General features: G+C 50.6%; 1 protein-coding gene across 7 annotated transcripts in view; it reads left to right on the top strand.

Annotated features, from left to right (window-relative positions):
- WSCD2 (WSC domain containing 2) overlaps positions 1–25,077 on the top strand; it is a 119,449-nt gene that overhangs the window by 81,093 nt on the left and 13,279 nt on the right. For all 7 annotated transcript variants that reach the window (XM_025474333.3, XM_049101534.1, XM_025474331.3 and 4 more), the window contains 3 exons: positions 12,632–12,753; positions 15,507–15,681; positions 21,884–22,048. In XM_025474333.3, the coding sequence (XP_025330118.1) occupies positions 12,632–12,753; positions 15,507–15,681; positions 21,884–22,048 (462 nt within the window). The remainder of the gene's footprint in view (positions 1–12,631; positions 12,754–15,506; positions 15,682–21,883; positions 22,049–25,077) is intronic.

Genomic DNA, 25,077 nt, shown 5'->3' with positions numbered 1-25,077 from the left:
AATTTCTTTCTTGCTTGTCAATGCTTTGGTTTTGTTGCAAAAACTCTCCAGTTTTCACATGGAGGGAGCGAGATGAGCAGGAGAGCATGAGCGCTGACCCATCTTCTGCAGACATTGTCACACTGTCCCCCCTCCGGGTGCTTAGTAACAGTTAATGTCTGTTGAGCAAGAATCTGCCATGTGCCAGGCACTGTGCCAAGCCTGCTAGGGCCCGATTCCATATCCCTTCTCTACAGCCTCTTCAGGCGGTTATCAGTGTTAATTTTGCAGTGGGGAAACTGAGGCTTACTGAGTTTAAGTAAACCTGCCCAAGGTCACCTAGTCTATTGAAAGGTGACCACAAACCTATGAAAATTGCTAATGGCCTTGACAAAAGATGGAGAGCAGGGTTTCTCCCAGTTACCCTTCTCATGCAGCACCAGGGCAGGGACAGGAACCCATAACCACATCTCTGACCCTTGGGCTAGTGCTTCCTAAATTTGAATGTGCCCGTGAACCCAGTGGAGATGTTGTTACTATGCAGATTCTGTTTCCGGGGGTCAGGGTGAGATTTTGTATTTCTGAGGAGCTCCCAGGTGATGCTAGGTAGCTGGGGCCAGGGACCACGCTTTGAATAATAAGGCCTCAGACCTCAGTGGAGCTGACACGGCCTGCCCAGAATGTTCACCCACCCACACAGGCGGGGTTTGCCTGTCTGCCATGGGAGTGCCATTGTTTATAAAAATTCATTATTGGTTTGCTTCGTAATGTGTTCTGGTTTCCAAATCCTGTGCTTCGGAAGCCCCGTTCAAGATTTGCTCTGCAGTGGGGTTGAGCGTGCTGCCAATTTGCAAAAGTGCTGATTTGCTGCAAGTGGCTGCACTGTCTACTGCCCCAGAGTCATCTCAGTTCACCCGGGGCCAAAGTCCTGGCTGGCAGCAGGCACAGGCGGTGTGTGAAATCCAGGTTGGAGAATGTCCACACAGTGAGTCTCTGGTTTAGCCGTTAGCGTAATGAGGTTTTAATTTGATGGCAGATTTACCATGCTCACACAGATCCCTTTATGCCAATATTTATGTTATTTGATGGTGACTTTGACTATCTGAAGAGATGGCCTTAGAGTCATGGGTATTTAGTGAGAAAGCTGTTGCCACTACAACATCCTCATGGATGAGGATGAGCTGGATAACAAGAATTAGGCCATGTAGGTCATTAGCCAGATATTAGCCAGACCTCCTTTTGGTTAATGTTCAGATTGGCTGGATAATCTGGACATATTCCTCCCCCCACCCAACACTGGCGCTTATGGTCTCTCTCCCTCTCTCACATACACACACACTATTGTGCTCACCTGTTATGAATGACACTGTCACAGGCCATCAAAGATTTTTCTTTTTTAAACAATTTATTTATTTATTCATGATAGACATCGAGAGAGAAAGAGACAGACAGACAGAGAGAGAGAGAGAGAGAGGCAGAGACACAGGCAAAGGGAGAAGCAGGCTCCATACTGGGAGCCCGACGCGGAACTAGATCCCGGGACTCCAGGATCACGCCCAGGGCCAAAGGCAGGCACCAAACCTCTGAGCCACCCAGGGATCCCCAAGATTTTTCAATCAGCTGAAATATACAAGCCTCAGCACACAAAGACCTTAGATTCTGTAAAATAGGATGTGTCTTGCCCCTGTAGCCATAGTAGGGTTGGGTGGATTGTGAGAGACAGCCCCTGAGGCTAGCACAGATGCTGCTGCACCCCTTAGCTTACCCACTTCTGCAATAGCAAAATTACCTGGATGGTGTTTTGTTCCACGTGAGAAAGGAGTCTTTTGTATTGCTGTCCAGGAGGGGAACATAGTCCTGTCTACTGAAGGTGGAGTCGCGGATTCTCTAAGGCCACACGTTGCTCTTCTACCAGGTTTGAAGCTTGGGCACCGTCAGCTGGAGCCTCCAGAAGAAAATTGAAGCCTTATTAATCTCAAGACTGAGTCAAGAATGGAAGTGGCTTGGATAAGGAGATGGATGGTTGATGATGTGTCAGATTGACACTCCCAGTGAGCTCCCATTTGGCAACATGGTATCTGGAGAGAGCATGGGGACCATTGTTGAACTAGAAACTTGACGAGCACCCATATGAATTAGGCATGGCGAGGCTGAGTGGAGAATGAAACACAGTCCCTGTCCTCTGGATGTCACCATCCAGTAGAGAAACAGATCCAACACCAGTGGGATCTGTTCTAGCCTGGGGGTATGTGTTGGGGGGTTGCAGGGACTCTGTCAGCAGGAACCAGTGGAGCACCATTTGAGCTGAATCTCATTCTAAGGAGATTTCCGGGTGAAAGGGAGAGAGCCCTATGAACAAAAAGTACAGGGTCAGCAAAGATCATATGTTGAGTACCCTGTTGGAAGCACCTTCCTTCCTGATGTCCCATCTTACAGCTTTAGAGACTGAAGCCCAGAGAACACAAAGGCCTGAGTTGAACAGCTGTGGGGGAGGCTTCACAGATGAGAGCTGTTTGATTAGGGCCTTGAAAGATGCATAGGATTTTGCCTGGAGTAGGAGAGGATATCCAGACTCAAGTTGCCAAGGGGTGGGAGAGAAATCTAGGCAGAGGGAATGAGTATGCCAAAGCCTAAATGTGAGTTTGGGAAATGCTCAGCAAGCATGATTTTTCCGAGGCCACAATGCTTCTTAGGGACTGGGCATGGGCTGGAACCCAGCCCCTGACTCCTAGTTTGGGTGCCGTGGACACCTTGACCTCTCATATTGGATTCTGGACCTCATATCCTCTCTTTTGGGAGAACTCTTTGTATCTAGCTTACCTCCTCCTTTCCCTGACCTCTGATCTCTCCTCCTGCTCTGTATGCTGAATCCAAGCAAAACAGAATCGCCAGCATCTTTGCTCTGACCCTGTGGCACCTTTGGCTTCCCATTTCTGGATCTGATTTATACACAAATAAATCAGAAAGGGAGGCCTTCCAAGTCACTGGCACACAACACTAGGCAGGGAAATGGGCAAACACACCAGGAAACAGGTATGGTGGAAACCAGACTTAATTTGTAGAGTTATTAGTTGGTATTAACACTGTGTCCTAATTGTGTTTCCCTGAGCAGTGGCACAGAATTCTTAACAATTGGAAAGATCTAAAGGAGGCTTATTATCTCCAAGCACCACTCTGGTTGGGCGTATGCCTTGCGTAGGGAGGCAGCCCACGTGTTCCCGCGGTGATGGTATGCTCCTACAGTAGTGAGAGCATTAAAAGGTTGGCAGAGCAAATGTCTGCAGGCACCCTGCTATTCTTCCTTGACACAGACTCTCAGGCACATGGACTCTTTGCTCTTATTACAAAAGAACCGAGAAATGGACTTCCTTCTTGGTTGGATTACATTTTTCACAGAAGTTTGCTAAATCTGTCAGCAAGTGTAGCTCTCCTCCCAGGGGCAGAGACCTGCCAGTGATTTGAGGATATTAAGGCTTTGTAGGATGTTGCAGGAGATTTCATTTGCCTGGAAGATTCTTGCAAGATTTTGTGTTAAAGGTTTTCTTAGAACTACATTGAACCCCTGTTGGGTGGCTGTCCGTGGTGCTGACCATCCTTTATTGCTTCCTAAAACCTCCAGGACTGCAGACAGAGCAGCTTTTCCTCCTGTGTTTTGTTTTCTATCTTGGTAGAAGTATTATGGAGTATTACAAAGTATTATTATGGTGGGTGTGTTGTGTGATCATGGAAAAAATAGATCCTTGACTTACAGTTCACAATTCACATGGCATATTTTGTCTACTGTGAATTTTGACAATTTTCTGCCTTTGAAAGTTAGAAGGGGAGTTTTGTGTAGGGCTCATGTCATGCTCTTTGATCACTCCATTCCAGCCACTTCTCTCAAGGGCAGCCACAGATGATAGTGGAAAGTCACACTGGATGGGCAGAACATCCCTCGCTCCTCCTTTGCCAGTTCTAGAGGTCTCTCCTTCCCCCTTGTTATGTGTCTTGGACTCCTGAATTTTATAATTTATATTGGTCTTCATAGTTCTGCTGTGTAGAGTCAAGGAGATGATAGCTAGAAAAATTTTCTTTCGCATCATGATGGAGGAGAATTGGTTTGCTCTCAGCAAAGTCCACAGAGGCCATGGGGACAATGTGGGTTTTTTTTTAAAGATTTTATTTATTTATTCATAGAGATGCAGAGAGAGAGAGAGGCAGAGACACAGGCAGAGGGAGAAGCAGAGAGCCTGACATGGGACTCGATCCAGGGTCTCCAGGATCACGCCCTGGGCTGCAGGCGGCGCTAAACCACTGCACCACCGGGGCTGCCCACAATGTGGGTTTTGAAATCAGGCAGACACTGTTTCTATCACAGCTTTGTCACTTACTTGCCGTGTTGACGTTGGCCAGGCTGCTGGCTCTCTGAGCCTCAAGTGCCCCATCAGTAAAATGGGGACAATTCCAACCTTTAAAGATGGCTGTGACCACCAAGTGAGAGAAAATAGAGAAAGCACCTAGCACAGTGTTGTTGAGCAGTTGTGATGCCCTTTTCTTCCTGAAATGAAAACTCCTCAATGCACTCCAAGCAGCACCCAATTCATCCTATCTGAATTTGCAACAGCCCGCAGGAGCCTTTGGTGATGCCTAAAAATAGCTGGTTTGAATTCTCGGACAGTTAGGCTCTTTGTGTAATTCAATCTCTCTCTGATTATAGGTAGCCGTTAACAGCTCCCAGCTCACTGCCTTTCCTCCTTGCTGGCATCTTTAATGCAGTAGAGCCTGGCCTAATTACCCAGGGGGTGGTGGCCTCTTTCAAACCAAGGGGAACTCTTCCACGCCTGCCTTTAAGCTGACGCCTGGTGACATTTACCTCGTTTTTGTGAAGCCCCAGAACAAAGAGATGATAGGACTTCAGAGATACTTGCAGCGGTTCCGGGCTGTTCTTCATCTGCCCCCAGCAAAGAGAGTTGCTGAACAGTTGCTCTGCTCACCTCTTGCTAGTAAAAGCTTCAAGCTGCCAAGGTCATGCACCATCCCAGCTGGCCTGGCAATGAAGAGCTGACATTATCAGAATGTGGGGCATGGGCTTTTGTGATGCCTGGACCCCTACTATGGGGCATGAGAGGGTTTCTGGGAAATTCAGGGGGCTGGCGTGGGATCCCTGGAGCCCCTAGCCATGTGAGAATTGGGCAGGCCTCCTGCAGAATGGCAGAGGGGTGGGAAACCAAGATGAGAGGTCAAGCAGGATTGGGGTCACATCCCAGCTCTGCTCCTCACTAGCTGTGTGCCCTGGAAAAGCAACTGGATCTCAGGGTCCCCATCTACAAAACAGGGTAAGAGTATGGTCCACCTCACAGGTGGCTGTGAGGATTAATTGGGAGGCAACGTGTAACACATAACACTAGTGACGTAGAGCAAACAGCTGATGTCCTTACCATCATCATGTTGGTCATGAGGAAGACCCTACCTGGGGTAACTGCCATTGTCAAGGGGCTGGATATTCACAACACTTAGAGCCCCATTCTCACAGACTGTAAGCTGGGAAGAGCAACAGCCCTCAACTCCATATGGGATTTCCCTTGTGGATTAAAAACGCTCCAAGATCCAAAGATATTTTAAGTTGGGTTTCCCGAGAGGCAAGGATGTGAACCTTGGTTTGTTTGGGAAGCCAGCCCAGGATGTGCCGGGAGAGGAATGAAGAAGTGAGATGAGAGACGGAGGAAGCCCTTACAAAGTCCTTTACAAAGCAAGACACCACTGAGGACAGCTAAAGCTTAATCCCAGGGAGAGCTCTGGGAGATGGTGGCAAATGTGTTTCAGAGGTATCCCAGCAGAGGAGCAGGAAGCCGCCGTATTGACCCCCCCACGCTTCCCCACAGGTTGAGGGTGGCTCCATGGGGAGATGGCAGGTCCAGCCCGTTCCTTCTAGGCCCTAAGACAGAATCCTGAGTGTGTATTGTAAGTCGTCATCTGTCTGTACCGGGATGGGGAGTACCAAAGGCTCGTTAATGGGGCACTGACAGTGTCTACTACATGGGGTCTAGCCACCCTTCACATATCATGGTCAGGTGAAGGAGAAAGGAGCAGGGAAGGACGCTGAGTCCTGGTTGGATCTCAGGCACTGTAAATACCATTGCATGGACTTCCACTCTCATGGTGCAGTGCAGATACGATCCCTGCTTACAGATAGGGAAAAACTGAGGCTCAGGAGGTGAAGACCCCTGCCCAAAGACACACAGCTTAGTCAGTATGTAACCCAGGTCTATCTGAACTTAAAACTGGTTCCCTTTCTGCTGGAGACCAGAGCTTTTTTGTTTTAAGATTATTTATTTAAATGCAACCGAGTGAGACAGCATGAGCAGGTGGAGGGTACAGAGGCAGGCGAAGAAGCAGACTCTGTGCTGAGCAGGGAGCCTAATGCAGGCTCCATCCCAGGACCGGGATCATGACCTGAGCTGAAGACAGACACTTAACTGACTGAGCCACCCAGGCGCCCTGCACCAGAGCTTTTTGCAAACAGGAAGACGTCTACCCACTGCTGTGGAAGTGAAAAATTCTTTCCATCACAGCAGAGTGTTAAAAGGTCAAAGGAAAAAAAAAAAAAAAAGAAGGTCAAGGGACCCAGGCTGGCGGCTTCTCCTTCATTTGCAGACATATAAGTAGTGGGAGGGCCTCTCACCACTGATGGGGAGAACCAGGTGGCCCATTTTATAGATGGAGGAAATGAGAGTAGCAGGAGAGTTAAATGTCTTGGCCACCATGCATATTCTCCATGTTCTGATCACTAAGCCACAATGGAGAGCAACCTGCAAAGAGAAGTGGCCTCCAAAGCATTTCCCAGATCCCTGGGAGCCCCACCTTTCTGCCGGACATCACGAAGCCCTCAGTGACCATGTGGTTTTCCCAGAAAGCAGAATGGGCAGGACTGGTGGAAGACCCCTCATCCAACAGATCAGCTGCTCCTGGAAGCGCCTTCCAACCCGTAGTCCCCTCCTCACCCCACCCCTAGCACACACTTTGCCCAAAGAGAGACTCACAGCAGTGCCTCCTGATCTCATGCTGGCTCCATACCTCCTCTGAAAACCTTACCTTATTTGCTATTCAGGGCATTCAGCTTAGCCCTCCTCTCTAAGCTGGGAGGGGTCAGGGACTCATTAGCAGATGCTTAAATGTCAAAGGAGACAACCTCAGTGGAGCTAGGCTGACAGTCTTCCTTACCCTTCCCACCCTCAGAGTCTGGCTGCTTAAAGATGACCTGGCATCTCAGCATCCAGGCCAGTGGGAGGAAGTCACACGGAGAGGTGGCAGGGAAGAGATTCAACTACTCCCCCTGCCTTTCCATTTAAGTCTAAGGGCAGACGACAAAGAGACAGGTCCACAGAGTTTTGCTGCCCCTCCTGCCCTATTTCCAGCTCCCCAGACTCCTGCATCTCTGTCTCTATGCAAAATCCACCCTGTATCCGCGCCTCCACTTTAGAGATGAAAACATCGAGGCTCCAGAAGGAGGGGAAACTTGCACAAGGGCAAACATCAAGGAAGGGCAGAGCTGCCTGTATGATAGGTGAAGACTCTAAGGTCAAGGAAAGAGAAGCAAAATGGGCACGAGAGCTCATGTCTGGGCACCGAGCTGACTGCTAGGTTTCCGCTCCTTGGCCAGGCAGATCATCCTGAACCTTTCACTCCCAGGGAAGTACTGTGGCTTTCGACTGTGGTGCTAGCCTGGACAACCTATTCTGGAGCCCTTGGGTCAGGGCCAAGCCCCTCAAGGCCACCTGTAGATGCATGCTGATGATGTGGACTCATTAGCAGTTGGAGCCCCAGACACAGGCACCAGGCCGGGGGTGGTGGAGGGCAGGGCATTCGGCCAGCTAGGTCCAGATGCATGTGCAGGCTCAAGGACCCTGAGTGATGCCCTGGCAACCTCAGTTACTCAAGGTCATGTTTGCAAGAGGATGCAGGGGTGAGCCCCTAGCAGTGGTGACCCCAAAGACCACCTTGGGTGGACTCCAGCTCTCACATGTCCACGGGCAAACACACACTGCTGTCCAGAGACTGGCATGTCAGGTCCAGTGATACACAGGACCCCAGACAGATAACCAGCAGTGCCCCTCTCTGTGAGCTCCAGGCTTGCGGGTCCCTCTGCTCTCAGCATCCTAGAGAGAGACTTAGTCTGGGCTTGGCTCCAGTAGAGGGACTGGCCCCCTCCTATTCCTCTCTCTTGCATGGTGCAAGCAGTGGCCTTCCACTGGGGGCACAAACATCTCTGCTGGAACCTAGGTGCTGACTGTTCTGGGGATTTTTGAGAAATGCCCAACCCCTGGTGGCACTGAGCCTGTCTGGTGGGAGGTTGGCTGAGGCTCAGCCGGGCCCTCTGCTAGGAGAGAGGGAGCCTTCCTCTCAGCTATGTGGTTGCCAGGCAACCCAGAGAGATCACATAGGGTTATTTCTCCGCCCCATGGTAGAGGTCCCACGCACAGCCACATGGCCACATACAGGTGCCTACTGTCAAGAGACAGCCTGCACACACAGGGCCCTACATTCCCACAAACACAGACCCACGTGCCCGTGGTGCCCATGTTCGCAGCCTCGGCACTGAGCATCCAAATGCCCAAACAGGAAGATCTGCACTCACATTGCCACAGTCACACATACACACACACTGCCTCCTTGTCACACGCATTATGCACACCTGTCCCACCTCTCAGACACACCTTCACTGCAACTAAGCCCATGGCTAACCTTCTGACCTCTTGCCCCACTGATGTTCAGACAGGTGCCACTCACCCGACAGGTGCCCTGACACCCTTGACCCCATCTAACAACTCTGTCTTCCTGTTCATGGTCTCAAGGGAGGGGTAGAGGCATTCAGGAAGGAAGCACCTGGGGAAGAGGTGGTGGGCTTCAGATCTCTCCAGTATCCCCAGGCCTGCCCCAGTCCCAAAGGGACGTCAACCCCCAGATCATTTCCCATAGCAGCCCTCCCAGCCTCAGCCATGACCCAGGGGTATTATAGGATGATCTTTTGACTAGGATCCTGCTTGGAAAGAGGAAGGTTAACAATTTGAATATGGTTTTGGAAACTCAGGGTCAAGATCTGGGCGTTTTTTGGTACTTAAAGAAAATCTGATTCTAGTGTCGAGATATCCTAGAGCGACAGCCTTGACTTTGTGAATGACGAGAGGTCAAAGTAGAGTGAGTGCGAAGGGCGGGAGAGGCAAAATGAGTGTCATAGTGTTTTTTGAAAATGTTAATATGAGGCCCCATGGTGGCTTCTTAAAGAGGCACGGCCCAGAAAGCGTGAGACCTCTGAGCTCAGACATTCCTGGATCTGAATCCAGAAGCTGCTACTTGTCAGCTGGGTGGCCTTGGGCAAGTCACACTCCCCCTCTGAGCCTCAGTGTCCCCATCTATATAATGGGAAGAGTGAGGCCTTCCTGGTAGGGAACAGGGGGTAAGGTATGTCCGGTGTTTACGCAGTGGCTGGCATCCAGAGAGCAGCCGATCATACCATCCAGAGGGGAGGAGGTGTCTCACTTAGATTGCAGACTCAGCTCTGCGTCTCTACGCTGGCTGACTTGGTCAGGTGGTTTCAGCCCTCTGAGCCTTGTGTCTGTATCCGTAAAAACGCGGCTGCTCCTACCACCAAGGTGATGTGCCTGTTCCACAAGGCCACGTGTGGGAGTGGCTCAACCTCGTTCCTGGCAGATAGCACATGACCAGGACGCGGGAGCCACAGTGATACCAGCCATACCCCGATACCCTTCTAAGCACCTAATTCATAACAGCATCATTCTAATGGACCTGGAAAAAGCATGGACTTGGGAGACAGAGCAACGTGACGTCATTTCACTGTCATTGGACTGCTTCGTGGCACTGGAAGGCAGAGAGACCCCTTAAGTCTTTGACTGTCTGTAGAATGGGAGGAGCCATCTACTGTGATGGCTGGTGGCTGTTGTGAAGAGGAAGGGGATGCCAGGCACCCAGCATGGAGCCCGGCATTGGCAGGGGCTCAATCAGTGGTAGCAAGAGTTGAAGAGGGAAGGCGAGCTCCCTTCTTTCTGGAAGCAAGGCAGACCTGAGCGGGCTGCCAGCTAATGGTTTTCTGGTTAAGTGAGGGTCTGCACACCTGCTTTGGGCCTCCCACCTCATTGCTGAGAGTCTTTAGCTCAAATGCCTGACTCCCCTCCCTGGCCTCACTGTGGATGGCACATCCTCTGAGCATCATTGCATCTTCCTCGGGGTGACTGATCAGTTCGTGGGGCTTCCCTCTGAGCATTCTGGGTCACGGGTTGGGACTCGAGTGGCATTTGGGGTGTGACAGTTCCTCACTTGGGGGGTGGAGTGCCATCCTTTACGGGAGAGAATTGGTGTGGTCTGTGGCCTGGAGGACCACAGAGTGGGTCTGCAGCACCCTGAGCACCCCCAGCTACCACAGCCACCGCCACCTCCCTCACCAGCCTGGAGCAGTGGCCGAGGAAAGCAGGGAAGACAGGATGGGATGGTGCAAGCCTGCGGCGTGCTCTGGAAATGAGCTGTTTACCCAGATTCCAGATGTCTTCTCAGTTTGCTGGATTGCCTCCGCCAGGAACGACTCTGGGCTACTGGGTGCCAGGTGGTAGAAATAATCACTAGGGTGACAGCTGACATTTAGAGCGATCGCTCCCCAACTCCCTCCCTCCCTCCCTCCCCCTCCTCCATCACCCTCCCACTCGGGGAGCAGTTCTGTGTCTTCTCCCCTGCACATAAGCATCAACATATGTGGCTATGCCACCAGGGTGGTTTGACACTCCAGACAGACATAGAGACAGACCTAGATGGAGGTATATGGTTTTTGCAACTTGCTTCCCTTTTGGCCAAGGGCTGACATTCTGTTTCAGAGATGATCCACAGTAACATTTTGCCAGTGATGGGCACTTAACCTAAGTCCCGCTACTCTCAGCTGCAGAGCGAGAGTTTACTCCAGACCTTGGAGAGCTTTGCAGAAGGTGCAATGAGATGATGTTAGTAAAGTTCCCAGCAGAGTAGATCACACATGGTGGGCACTCAGTAAATGACACCTATTTCTGTGCTCCGGGTTTTGATCTGCACCATATGAACGGTGTCCTTGGTTTTCCGTGACAGCTGTGTTCTGGAAAGGTTCATGCAACTCAAATTTGAGAACAGCTGACCTCAATTTTAAATGGGCATCATGAGCCTTTTGATAAGTTTGACAGGGGCATTTAAAAAATTTTTTTTAAAGATTTATTTATTTTAGAGAGAGAGAGCAAGAGAGAGCAAGCATGTGTGCGGAGGGGGAGGATTAGAGGGGGAGGGACAGAGAGAAGCCCAAGCAGACTCCGTGCTGCGTGCGGAGCCCCGTGCTAGGTTTGCTCTCATGACCCTGAGATCACGACCTGCGTGGAAATCAAGAGTCCAACACTCAACTGACTGAGCCACCCAGGTGCCCCTAAAATTTTTTTACATTTGTCTTAACTGTATTAAAAATATATATTCACTGTAGAAAAAGCTAGGAAAGGTTTTAAAAAGATGGAAAGAAAAATTGCCTATAATGCTGCTCCATTAGTCAGCGTTCTCCAGAGAAACAGAATTTGTAGGATATATATATATATATATATATATACGTTAGGGGATTTATTTAAGGAATTGGCTCATGGAGTTGTGGAAGCTGGCAGGCCTGAAATTTGTAGGGCAGACCAGCAGGCTGGGAACTCAGATAGCAGTTAATGCTGCAGCCTTGAGGCAGAATGCCGCCTTCTCTGGGAAACCTCACGTGTTGCTCTGGAGGCCTTCAACTGATTGGATCAGGCCCACCCACGTCCTCGAGGGTCATCTCCCGTAAGTCTCCCTAAAGTCCACTACTTAATAAATCGTAGTCACATCTACAAAATACCTTCACAGCCACACCTAGACATATGTTTGACCAAACAGCGGGGCGCCGTAGCCTAGGCACGTTGACGTATGATGGCCATTATGCTTGCTCTTCAGAGATGACGGTGGGTATCGATGTGTTAGTACAGGTCCTTCTAGAGATTAATACTGAGAGAGAATTTTTATATAAAACTGCTATTTTATCATATGTGGAGTTTCGTCGTCTCAGTTTATATTTAACCTCTTGAACACATGTTCATCTGTCTAAAGTAACCCTGAATACCACTTACGATTGACGGGGGCACAGAAGCTCGTTGTCTTGTCGTTGTGTACTTTGTCTAGTGCTTTATCGTTGGACTCCTAGGCTGTTCCCAGCCTTTCATGTGTTACTTTAAATAAACGCTACGGCGAACATCCTTATTCCTAAATCTTTGTGTTCACCCATGGTGGGTGCCACAGACTCCCACCCCAACCCCCTTTACCTGCTGTGACGTTGGCAGCCGCGGTTCTCACCTGTCCCCTTTTGTGAAAATGCCCCCTGGCCTGAGAGGAGCAGCCTCCTGACAAAGAATGGGGAATGATGTGGCCCCAAAAGAACATCTCTGTGACCTGGGCTGTTGACAGTGATCCCAGGGTTCAGGAGGACACTCTGAATTATTTAGCTGATTAGTCTCCACTTTGGTTCACTCTGTGACCTTGGGCAAGACTCTTGCCTTCTCTGGGCTTTAATTTGAAAGTGCTTTCTCCAGAAGGTGGCTCTCCGGCCGAGATCTGACCACTGCTTTTCCCTCTGTCCCTGCAGATGGAAGTGCGGTGTTCCGAGGCTGCTTCCGCAGGCCCGACAACCTCTCCTTGGCCCTGCCCGTGACAGCTGCCATGCCGAACATGTCCGTGGACAAGTGTGTGGACCTCTGCACCGAGAAGGTGAGCGCAGGGTCCTGTTCACAGGACTCTGAGGAGGGGCAGCATGGAGCAGCTTGCAGGAAGGGGTCTTGGCTGGAGAGGCAGCGGCCCAGCCTGGATAAGGAGGGGGTCAGTTTTGTGATCTGTGACACGGGAGAGGGACATGATGGTTTCATGTGCATCTAAGGGGTAGAAGTGACATGGGGTCGATTTCTTGAGGAAGTGGGTTTGTTCTAATCATCAGGAATGCTCAGGAATGAGAGTGATGTTCTTAAATGGGCCCACAAGCCTGAGTTGCAGATTGTCAGGGAAAGGCAAGGGCAACCCCACTTTGTGACAGAGTGAGCTCCCCATCACTGGAGACATGCAAGTAGAGTCAGGGTAGGCATGGCATCCAGAACTTTGGGTGTTGGATTGAAGTTGGACTAGATGACCCGTGGGTTCTTTCTCAGCCTGAGATCCTGAGATCCTTCCTCCCTAACCAGGCAGTGAACACCACAATAATAGGGGCTGTGCCTTGAACATTGGTGCCTTCTCAATACCTGGAGCAGGACTAGGTGTATCATTGGCACTCAGTGATGTCGGAGGAGCTCCATCCTTTTTTTTTTTAAGACTGTATTTGTTTATTCATGAGAGATACACCGAGAGAGGCACAGACATAGGCAGAGGGAGAAGCAGGCTCCCTGCAGGCAACCTGATGTGGGACTCGATCCCAGGACCCCAGGATCACGCCCTGAGCCGAAGGCAGACGCTCACCACTGAGCCACCCAGGCACCCCTCCATCCTTCTTTTAAGATGAACTCTTTACATGAGGGGCCAAAGAACCACCGCTTCCCCACCACACAAAGGTGGTTGCCCATTTTATTCATTTGCTTGGCTGATAGCTGCCGAGAAGCTTCTTTGTGCCAGGCCTCTGTGCTCAGTGCTGGGAATGCAGAATCCACAGAAGTGGTGTCTCTCCTCAAAGATGCTGGCATTTGCTGGGGGCCTGCTTGTGGCTCCTGCTGGGTGCTCAAGCCTGCACCCCAACTCCCGAAGCCCCACCCACTCTGAGTTGTCCTGCTTGACTCAACCCTCAGCGAGCCTTCTGATCTATAGAGCACCTCGCAGGTCCTCCATGCAGCCCTCTGCACCACAGGCCTCAGTTTAACTTCTCACATGGAGGCTTGGGGTTGAGGATTTTCACGCTCATCTCCCAGATGACAAACCAAGACTCAGACAGGTGAAGTCATTTGCCCAAGCTCACGGCACAAGAGAATAGGGCTGACACCTGGGCCTGACTCCACATCTGTGCTCTGAATTTCTGAGCCACCCCAGAGAAGATTCCAGAGCCATTCAAGGGCAGCCAGGCAACCTCAAGTCACCGAGCATCTCCTGAGTGCTTGCTCTGCTCTGAAGGGGCATCCTGGAAGGTCAAGGGTGACATTTGTAAGATGAGGAGGTTTGACCAGCTTTCTCTCTTGGGCAGGAGTGCCCCTCCCCAATGGTGTCTCCTCCAGGTGGACACTCCTCAGTCCCTGAGGGTGCCGGAGGCTGCAGATCAGCTGCACGTGGCACACAAACATGTGAGATGATCAGGTCACGGGCAAAGCAGCGTAACAAAGGGGCAGACTGTATGCAGGACCGGAGAGAAGCAAGGATGTGTGGGTGGACAGGAAGGCCCCTCTGCAAGCCCCCTTCCAGTTTTTTCTCCTCTCCTTAGGGGGTCACAGGAGAAAAATTGAAGGGAATATGTGGGCGGGGTGTAGCGCTGCCTGTGCCACGGGGTGGAGGGTGTAAGAGACTCAGGAGCTCAGCGGAGGCTCGATATGTATCACCTGTTAGAAATGCCATCAGTCAGGGCCCACGCAGACCCACCTGCGTACCAGCATCTCTCCTCCCTCCCTCCCTTTCTGTCTCTGCTCTTCGGCTAAGAGGTGAAGTTCCTATTTAATACATGTTAGGAAGAAACCAAACCTATTGTGGAAAGTTCGCTGGATTGGCCACAGACGCGTGATTTTGCTTTATTACTAGAGTATTCCTCTCAGGGAGGATTCCGGAGCAGAGGCGAATGGGACAAAGGACAGCCCCCTGCACCCCTGAACCCGAGTCCCCCCTAGCTCCGGCTTAGCTGCTCCACAGAACAGTTAACGCAACCGGGGGCAGCTGTCCCCACGAAGATCAAAGATCGTAGCTACACCTGGGGACCCGCAGCCTCCTTGGCTTAAAGGAACCGGCTCAGACAGCTTTTCCCAAAGTACGGGCTTCGTGTCGCTCTGAGGCCTGGGGGTTTCCAGTGCCAGGGCGCGGGACAGTGAGAAAAGCATTTTCTTCTCCGTTTTCTTTCCAGTCCTCCGGGGGAAAGCTCCTTCTCCACTTCTCCGTGCTCAGGTGTCTGTGACACCTCTCAACCCTCCACTAATCTCCCCTCTGCAGGAAAAGCTAGAGCCCACTGGGGCTCTGAGTCTTGGCAGGCGCAGCGCCTCCTTAGAAAGTAATTACATTGTTTTCTTTCTGTGCTACTTGCCTCTGCAGCGCCGAAATGTAAGAAGGGCCAGTTTTATTTGTCAACTACACCTTAATTAAGCTGGAAAGAAATGAGAGGGTCCGAGGTCCGCAAGTGGGGCCAAACTCGGAAAAGTGAAGTTTGAGGAGTGTCAGGTCGGGGAGGGTGGTGGAGCAGGACGTTTGGAAGCCCAGCCCTGCTCTCCCCGGGGAGTCTGGGCAGCCCCGGCGGGGGGGGGGGGGGGGGGGGGGGGTGCGGTCAGCGGCTGTTTCTCTCTGCCCCCCTCCAGGAGTACCCGCTGGCAGCCCTAGCGGGCACCGCCTGCCACTGCGGCTTCCCCACCACTCGATTCCCCCTCCACGAGCGGGAGGATGAGCAGCTCTGTGCCCAGAAGTGCAGCGCAGAGGAGTTTGAGAGCTGCGGGACTCCCCATTACTTCATCGTGTACCAGACCCAGGTCCAAGGTAGGCCGGGGCTCCCCCAGCAGACTCCCGGCGGCTTCCCTCCCAGAGGTGCCCCTGGCCAGCTGCTTCCATACTGCACACGGGACACAAGGGCAGGGCTGGGGAACTTGGCCAGGCTCGGCGATCCCAAGGGGCCACAGAGCCAGGGCCACCAGGCAAGGGGTGTGGGGCTCTGGAGACCCTCCTCTCTGTTCCTCCTAGGGGGCCCCACCTTGGTGGTGGTTCTCCTGTAATGGAGGCAGTGAGATTGAGTATGAAGTCACCTGGGCTGGGAGTGGGGGACACTGAGGGAACCAGCACAGAGCTGCAGCAGGATCCTGGGCAAGCCCCTTCCTCTTCTGGGCCTCGGTTTCTCCATCTGCAATATGAAGCTGTGAGTGCTGACCTCCAAGAGCCCCCTCCCTTTTTTTAAGATTTTATTTATGAGAGACAGAGACCTAGACAGGGAGAAGCAGGCTCCATGCAGGGAGCCCGATGTGGGACTCGATCCCAGGTCCCCGTGATCACGCCCTCAGCCCAAGGCAGATGCTTAGCCACTGAGCCACTTAGGCGTCCCTCCAAGAGCCCTTTCAATTCTAGAGTTCTGTCCATTTATTTATAAAACCTTCTTTTTCTCCATCTCACACTTTTCACTTCTGTTCCCCTCCCAGTGCTTTCTGCTTGGCTCCTGTTCCGTTCTTGGGGCCACCAGTCTGTGGTGGTGGCAGTGCTGAGGGTCTCTCGAGGACGGTCTTGGTGCCAGAGTCCGTGTGGAGTTCTTCCTTAAACTTTCTCACTGAATCCCCTCTGCTCTCCCAGGAGGTGGGAATAGTTATGCCTGCTTTACAGAGAGGGAAACTGATGCTCCGAATGGTTCAGGGCCTTGCCTGAGGTCACACCACTTGTAAAATTTCTAGCTGAGAACCATTTCCCCTGACCCAGGCATCATGAAGGGTGGGTGGTGCTTACAAGGGTGCCGTGCTCAGTCCGAAGGAAACCCTTTAACGATTACCCCAATTTCAGAATATACTGACCACCTACTATGCATTGGTCACATGCCAAGCCTCAGCTCATTGAATGATGTAAAACCCACAGCCTCTGATCAGGCAACATCATCCCTGTTTTCCAGGTGGGAGAAGCAGACTCTGGGGTTGGGAACTGGCCACAGTTGCACGTCTATGAGAGTGACTTGTTTTCAGGTCTCAGACTCCAAAGCCCTTGCTAGAAAACTGTTCACAGGGCAGAGAACATTCTCCATACCCTCTGAAGCCTGGAGACCCTATACAACACTATTGGGCTAGACCTCCTCTTCATCTCCCAGGAACCAGGCATCCATGTATGGTTGGGCAGGTTGGGCACTGTACAGCATGACCTGTAGGAAAAGTGGTGCCTAAAAGCCAGCCCTTGCTCTGCACTCTGGATAGCAGTGCCTCTGCCCAGAGGGAGGAGAGGGTGCCTTTTTCTGATGGGCACCAAGGTGCTGAAAGAGCTAGTGGCAGCCCCATGAAGAGCTTGTCCCCTCTTTGGCCTGATGAAGGTACTGATGGTAGCCACCTGTGGCTCCTTCCATGGCTCTGAAATCCTGCTAAGAGCCTGGTGAGTGGGAATCTAGTAATTGTGGCTGTTGGCTTTGTTTACAGTCCAGTGAGGAGGGACGAACATTTGTTAGCTTTTAGGAAGTGGTGGTTAGTGTGTGCAGAACCATGTTGTCCTAGCCTAAGGGAGAGTCATGCACAGATTCCATGACCGTGACTGGCTTTGATGTGGACAGAACACATTGGAGCCTTTTCAATAGCAGATAAAGAGCCCCTAATTGATGACTTTGCTCATTCCCTGGGCTGCGTCCCCAGGCCATTATTGTTCTTCAGTTTTTTCCACATCAGGCTTCCAGTCCCTCACACTGGTGAGGTTTGAGAGGCCTGTGACTTATTAGGTGGCCGAGAGCCTGGTGCATCATGGCTCCCATTTATTGTGCATTTGCCGTGTGCTAAACCCTAACATTCCTACCTTGAACAAAACTATTTAACACCTACTGTGTGCCAGGTACCGCGTAAGCCCTTTAGGCCGAATTAACTCCTTCAATCCTCACAATGACAAGACTGCTATTACTACTACTGTACAAACAAGGCAGCTTGGCACAGGGAGGTTGGGTAGCTTGGCCAGAGTCACACAGCTAGGACAGGGCGGATCTGGGGTTCAGACCCAGGCGGTCTGGATCCTGGGTTGCACTCTGAGCCGCAGCATTCTCAGGATACGTTGAAAATGCTTCACGCGGCACCTGGGTGGCTCATTGGTTGAGCATCTGCCTTTAGCTCAGGTCATGATCCCAGGGTACTGGGATCAAGTCCCGCACCAGGCTCCCCACAGGAAGCCTGTTTCTCCCTCTGCCTATGTCTCTGCCTCTCTTTGTGTCTCCCATGAACAAATAAAATCTTTAAAAAAAAAAAAAAAGTGTGGATTTTCAACTGTGCCAGGGGATCATCACAACCCCTAAACCCTGTGCTATTCAAGGGTCAACTGTACTTTGAAATGCATGAAAAAAATAGGATCAAGGGGGGTAAAATGAAGAGGTATAAGAGGATCAAGTCAATGTAACAATGTTGACAAATGTAAAATCTTCCATGAATTATGAATGTTCACGGTGTGATTCCATTTTTTTCTGGAGGCCTGACATTGTTCCCCCGCCCCATCATGAAATATTTGGGCGGGGGGGGGGGGGAACCTGGCCCTTCAATTTCTCCAAAAAACCACATTCTCCATTCAAATGCTGCCTGAGAGGCCAAGACCCACTCCCGAGGTAAAGGCTGTTGTTCTCAGCCCTAAAAAGAAAGTTTATTTGGTGTCTAAGCTCTGTAAATCAAATCAGGTGCTGGAGGCAATACTGCGTGCAGAGCTTTAGAACCAGACAGAGCTGGGTCTTAATGCCAGGGCTGTCATGGCCTAGCTGTGTGAGCAAGATTCTTGCCCACCACTCTCCCCCCTCCCAGCCTGTTTCCTCCCATAACATGGGGCTAATAATCTTACAGGATTAAATGGAGAATACGTGTGAAGCATGTGTGAAGCTCAACCACCAAGCCACTCAGGTGCCCCCATATTTAACTTTTTTTACAAGTTTATTTTTAAGTAATCTCTATGCCCAGCATGAGGCTTGAACTCACAAGCTGGAGACTGAGTTGCATGCTCTTCTGACTGAGCCAGCTGGGTGCCCCTACATTTAAGTTTCTGTGGAGTTCAAAGTTAACTCCTAACAGGCTGCTGTTGATTGGAAACCATGCAGGTAACATCAACAGTTAACCTATACTTTGTATGTTACATATATAATACACTGTATCACAATAAGCTAAGGAAAAGAAAATACTATTAAGAAAACTTTAAGGAAAACCATTTATTAAGGTAGTGTACTGTATTTATAAAAAAAACCTGCATGGAGTAGAACTGCACAGTTTAAATCCATGTTGTTTGAGGGTCAACTGTAAGTTGCAAACATTGTTACATTCATTAATTATAATTCAGTATTTACTGAATGATTTTTTTTTTTAATTTATGATAGTCACACAGAGAGAGAGAGAGAGAGAGAGAGGCAGAGACACAGGCAGAGGGAGAAGCAGGCTCCATGCACCGGGAGCCCGACGTGGGATTCGATCCCGGGTCTCCAGGATCGCGCCCTGGGCCAAAGGCAGGCGCCAAACCGCAGCGCCACCCAGGGATCCCCTGAATGATTTTTAATTCAGTATTTACTAATGATTTTTTAAGTGACCTTTTACATATTGTGAAATGCACAGATTTTAAGGGTGCTATTCAAAGATAACTGGATAATCCATACTCCTATCAAAATAGGAGACCTGAACAAGAAAGGTACACACCTAAGCTTTTTTTTTTTTTTTTTTTTTTTTTTGCGGTGTATTTCCAGGAAAACCGTTCCTAGACACCTACTTGGCTTCAGCAAAGAGAAAGACCAGATTTATTTTTTCTAAAGTCTGTTCTGAACAGATTGAACCTGGCAGGGTGGGAGAAGAGAGCTGGCTCCCTGGCCGGAAGCCCCAACACGTTGAGGGGCATTTGCTTGGTACTCCTAGTGCGTGAGCCCTTTGTTAACACACGCTCCCCCATGTCACCCTCGTGAGAGTACCATGTTGTCAGTAGTCCCATTTTATAGGTGAGGAAACTGAGGCTCAGATCCATCATTTTTCCCAGGGCACCCAGCAAATAGGTGGCAGATTGGAATCTCAGTTGAGGACTTCAGAGCTTTCCCTTGATGGGCTGTTAGGAGACCTCACTGTGGCTCATAGTAAGATCTTGGTACTGACTGGTCCTGCAGGATAGGAAAGACCACGTGAAACCCTGAAAGGAATTCTGTGCAGGGGGGGTGGGATGGTGGGTGGTGCCAGACACTGCGTGGAGTGCTGGGTGGCCACCTGTGCCTCCAGCGGGGGACTGGTTTTATGCAGGAGCCGGGTGGAGCCCAGAGGGGCCTGGCTGGGAGCAAGCAGGAGAAGGTGGGATGGGGAGTGTGGCCAAGCTCTGCGAGAAGTGGGATTGGAATGCGGTGAGGACAGAGCATGGTTCCTCGAAAAAGATTTTTGTAATGATGGAGTGATTTGTTTTTGTGTGAATGCTGATGTGATGGAGCCAGCTGGGTGAGTGGAGGGGGGGAGGATGGGGGAGGAGGGAGGAGATGAGACCAAGGCACGGGAGCACGGGCAGCCCCTCTCCACCCCAGGAGAAGGAGGGACGGGGAACATGGGATACAGAGCAGTCTGGTGAGCTCAGGGGCAGGGGAACCGTGGCCAGGTGAAGACAGGGTTGTCTGCTGTCCCTTTGTTGTAACTAAGGATGGAGGTCATTGGCCCAGAGTGAGGAAGTAAGGCTAGAACCCCCCCCCAACCTAGGAGCCTCCCCTCTTTCTCTTCCACTGCAGAGGCCCCCATGCCAGGCCTTCTCTCAGCTTCTCTTGCATCTCTAGGGATCAAAAGAAATCAGGGAGGTGCCTTCTTAGCTCTGGGGGGGCTGCAGTTGGGAGGTGTTGGGGCTCTGACAACAGTGGCATCCTGAGGACTCTGTAAAGCCAGAGAATCTAGAGAATCAGAATGGTACCCACCTGTCCCCACCCATTTACACATGAGAAAGTCAAAGGCTAAAAAAAAATCTTCCCTTTGAGCACTGAAGCATATTAACATATTACGTGTATAATGACAATCCTTATGAGATCCCTGCCACGTAATACCATTGTTCCTCATCCGTCCCGTCTACCCACCACTGTATCCATCCTTCCACCCACCCAGCCATCCACATAATCTGTCCAGTCATCCATTCAGGATGTTTGGATTATCCCTACTATGTGCCAGATGATATGGAAAGTGCAGGGGAATCTGCAAAAGAACATTATAAGCAAATAATCCTTTAAGTACCCACTGAGTTGAGCGACTAGGAGGGGATGGAGCATGTTCTCGAACCATAGCCCAGCGAATAGGGAAGGTGAGCAGTGCTGATTCAGCAGAGTGCACGGAGAGAAGCCTTCTGCCTGGCAAAGGCATGCGGGAGGCGGTGAAGGCTCCTGCTACCCAAGGTGCTGCTGGGTCAGGAAGGAGCAGAGCATGGATAGGAAATGGAGGGACCCCAGAGGCTGGCAGGTGCGTGGGAGGGATGGGCCTGGGAGATGGCAAGAGCCAGGCCACACATGGGGTCAGAACCAGAGTCAGAACCCTGGACTAGATGCCGTGAGGTAGATGCCATTTGAGGGATTTCATCTAGTCTCCCACGTCCAGGTACTCTTCATGATGGGAAATGCACATCGACGATGAGTGCACAAAAGAGAAAAAGCCCTGCCATGAGAAGTTCACATTCAAAAGATGTAATTGATAAGTACGTTGCCAGATCTGTTGTGTTAGAGTGTTGAAATTTAAGGAGTTAAAGGAGTAAAGATAGGAAAATGGATAGAGGCAAGGAAGGTGGGTGTGGGGTGGTAAGATGAGAGAGTGATTCTCCATGCCAGGCAGAAACTGAGGCAGGAGAGAAGACTCTTCCTCCTAGCTGACGTTCACAGAATCCCTACTGTGTGACCATCCCTTCTCATCTGTGATCTCATATAACCTTCATGTCAACCCTGTGACGGGGATGTGGGCCCAGAAGGAGTTCCATCACAGGCCCTGGGCCACATGGTTGGGAAGTGGTGGGGGTGGGTCTCCGTCCACCCCCGCCCCTGACTGAGTCCTGCCTTTTGCAGACAACCGCTGCATGGACAGACGGTTCCTCCCAGCCAAGTCCAAGCAGCTCATCGCGCTGGCCAGCTTCCCAGGCGCAGGCAACACGTGGGCTCGCCATCTCATCGAGCTGGCCACGGGCTTCTATACTGGCAGCTACTACTTTGACGGTTCTCTCTACAACAAAGGTGAGGAGGCGGAGGGGAGTGGAGAGGACCCCCTGGGGGAGGGCATGGGAATACCCTTCCCGAGTACCTAGTATGTGCCTCTCAGCTCACCAGGGCATGTTTGTGAAAACCTACTGTGTGCTTGATACCCTGCCTTCGTTTATACCCCACAAACCTTGCCTGAGCGGCATCTGTTCAGTAATGGACACTTACCTAGAGCCTACTATGTGCGTCTCTGATTAGGGTGCCATAAACCTTTGCATACCTACTATGTGCAAGGCCCTCTCCAGCAACTCTATGCCATATACAGAGGGACAAAACTAGGTTCATTTGGGGGACATTTATTGAGCACCTTCTATGCATCAGGTATCTTAGCTGCCCTGAAGACAATGATATCTGTTGTGTGGGTACTTTATTTTCATCTAATTCATAGATGTTTACTGAGCACTGCTATGCTCTGGATGTACTTCCAAGCTTGGTTTCCCAGCAGGCATTTATGCAGTTCTGACTGTGCCAGGCACTTCATGTAGGTTCAGATGGCCACGGACAAACTTTCTTGGCCGCCTGCTAGGTGCTACATTTTTATTTAGCCCTGCACAATAGACCTGGGACATAGGATGTGGTACCATTTCCCAGATGCAAACACTGAGGCTTGGAGAGAAGTAACTTACTCCAGGTCACACAGATTGTTTTCAAAGGACTGTTGAGGGTTTACACCCTAGTGTGTTCCAGTTTCAAAGCCTGCGTTCTGACTTCATCACCCAGGCAAGAAAGTCCAGGGGGCTCTTACTGGGGAGCTGAAAATCATGGGTGAAATCCCCATTGGGTGTGAAGCCCCCTCCCAGGCATGGTGGGGGTCATAAGGGAAGCAGGTCTGTTTGGGAGAGGTTTTGTCCATATGTGGGGCAGCCCGTGGCTGTGGGTCTTCGTGTCTGCCAACCAGATGAAGACCCCTTCCTGACTGTGTGACATTGAACAAGTGTCTGCTGCTCTCTGATCCTGTGTCATCATGCACAAATCAAAGATCACAGTATGTACTTTGTGGGGTCATTGTGAAAGTTAACGAGTTGCGACGTGTAATACGCTTAGCATAGAATAAGTGTGCAATAAATGTAAGCTGTGAATACTATGGTCCGGGGGCCAGGCACTGGCCAGGCACAACGTGGTGTTGACAGAGAGCCATCCCTGAATGCCAGCTCAGGGAGAGCCAGGGGGTGTCTATCTGAGGGTAAGAAGTGGGAGGGAGGAAGGTTAAAAAGGATGAAGAGGGACAGGTTGGAGGACGGAGTTAGCAAGAATCCCAACTTCTATATATTGTTTAATTTTTAGTTTTGGTTTAAGCGATCATTTATCAAGCGCAAAATATGCACAAGGCTCCCAGCTGGGGGTTTTGCATGCTTTTCTACCAGGATTTGAACCCAGGCCTGGCTGTCAATGGTATCTGCACGCTTAACCACTGTGTTGTGCAGCCTTTATGGGAGTTCCTGGAGAAGCCCAGGCACGGTCTGGAATCTCTCTGGCTTGTCCTGGAGAGTGGCAGGGAAAAGGAGACTCAGGAAGCATTCCATGGCTGGCCCACATCTAACCTTTCTGGGGCTGGGGCAGCAACCCTATTTAGGGAATTCTAGAATTTACAAATACAGGGATCCTCAGGATTGTTAGTCCAGGGATGCAAAGTGTTTTCATCTCATGTGTCTGTTCCAGTGAATCCCTGTTTTAGGATGAGGTCTTAAGGAGGATTCTGAGGTTCTCTTGTCTTTCAGAAACAAAATGCCTTAATCTAGTAGTGATGCCTGGTTGAGGGTATAAAGGGGGAATGGTGAGCTCTGTGCCAGATATTTACCACCTCTGCTCTAACTCAGCCTCCTAACTTCAAACAGAGGGAAACTGAATCTTAAGATGGAGTTGGGAGGACACCTGGGCGGCTCAGCGGTTGAGTGTCTGTCTGCCTTTGGCTCAGGGCATGATCCCTGGGGTCAGGGGATCCAGTCCCACATCAGGTTCCCTGCAGGGAACCTGTTTCTCCCTCTGCCTGTGTCCCTGCCTGTCTCCGTGTGTCTCTCATGAATAAATAAATAAAATCTTTAAAAAGAAAAAACAAAAGGTGAAGTCAGGAGGTTGAATCTTTAGACTGACCTGTTTGCTTATCAGGTATGGGACCTTGGGCAAGATTTATTCCTCTGAGTTTCAGTTTCCTCATTTATAGTACAGATATGTCAATACTGAACTCAATGGCAGCTTTGAAAATATATAATAAGACCATGTGTATGAGGCTATAGTGTTAAAATACACATTATTTTTTAATGACCTGAAAGGGGGGACAATCAGCTATTAGGCAAAGTCAAAGGCGGGAGGTTGGTCTTTGACTACATAGTAGAATTACCTGGGGAGCTTTTTTTCTTCTTTTTTAAGATTTTGTTTGATCATGAAAGACCCATAGAGAGAGGCAGAGACATAGGTAGAGGGAGAAGCCCACTCCCTCTGGGGAGCCCGATGCAGGACTTGATCCCAGTACCCCAGGATCACGCCCTGAGCTGAAGGCAGACGCTCAACCACTGAGCCACCCAGACATTCTACCTGGGGAACTTTTAAACTCTTGATGCCCAGGTTGCACCCGCAACCATTTCCATCAGGATCCTGGGGGGTGGGGTGGGGGCTGTGACATCCATGTTTTTTTTAAAACCTCCCCAGGTGATTCCAGGGCAGATTCCCAGTATTCCAGAGACTGCTGGGTTCCCTTGACTAGGAAGTCTGTATTCTCACCTCCAGCCCCACCACATTCAGAGAATATGAGATGTATTTTTTTTGAGATGTATTTTTATAAAAGATTTTATTTATTCATGAGAGACACACACAGAGGCAGAGACACAGGCAGAGGGAGAAGCAGGCTCCATGCAGGGAGCCTGATGTGGGACTCGATCCGGTGACTCCAGGATCATGACCTGAGCCAAAGGCAGACAGTTAACCCCTGAGCCACCCAGGTGTCCCTGCTAGATGTATTTTGACTCGAGTCTTGTGGGGGTGGATATCAAGAGTTGATCATTAATGGG

This window comes from Canis lupus, chromosome 26, assembly GCF_003254725.2.
Source record: "Canis lupus dingo isolate Sandy chromosome 26, ASM325472v2, whole genome shotgun sequence".
NCBI classification, from domain to species: Eukaryota; Metazoa; Chordata; class Mammalia; order Carnivora; family Canidae; genus Canis; species Canis lupus.
Note: the sequence above shows the minus strand (reverse complement) of the source record. Positions and strands in the feature narration are given on the sequence as shown.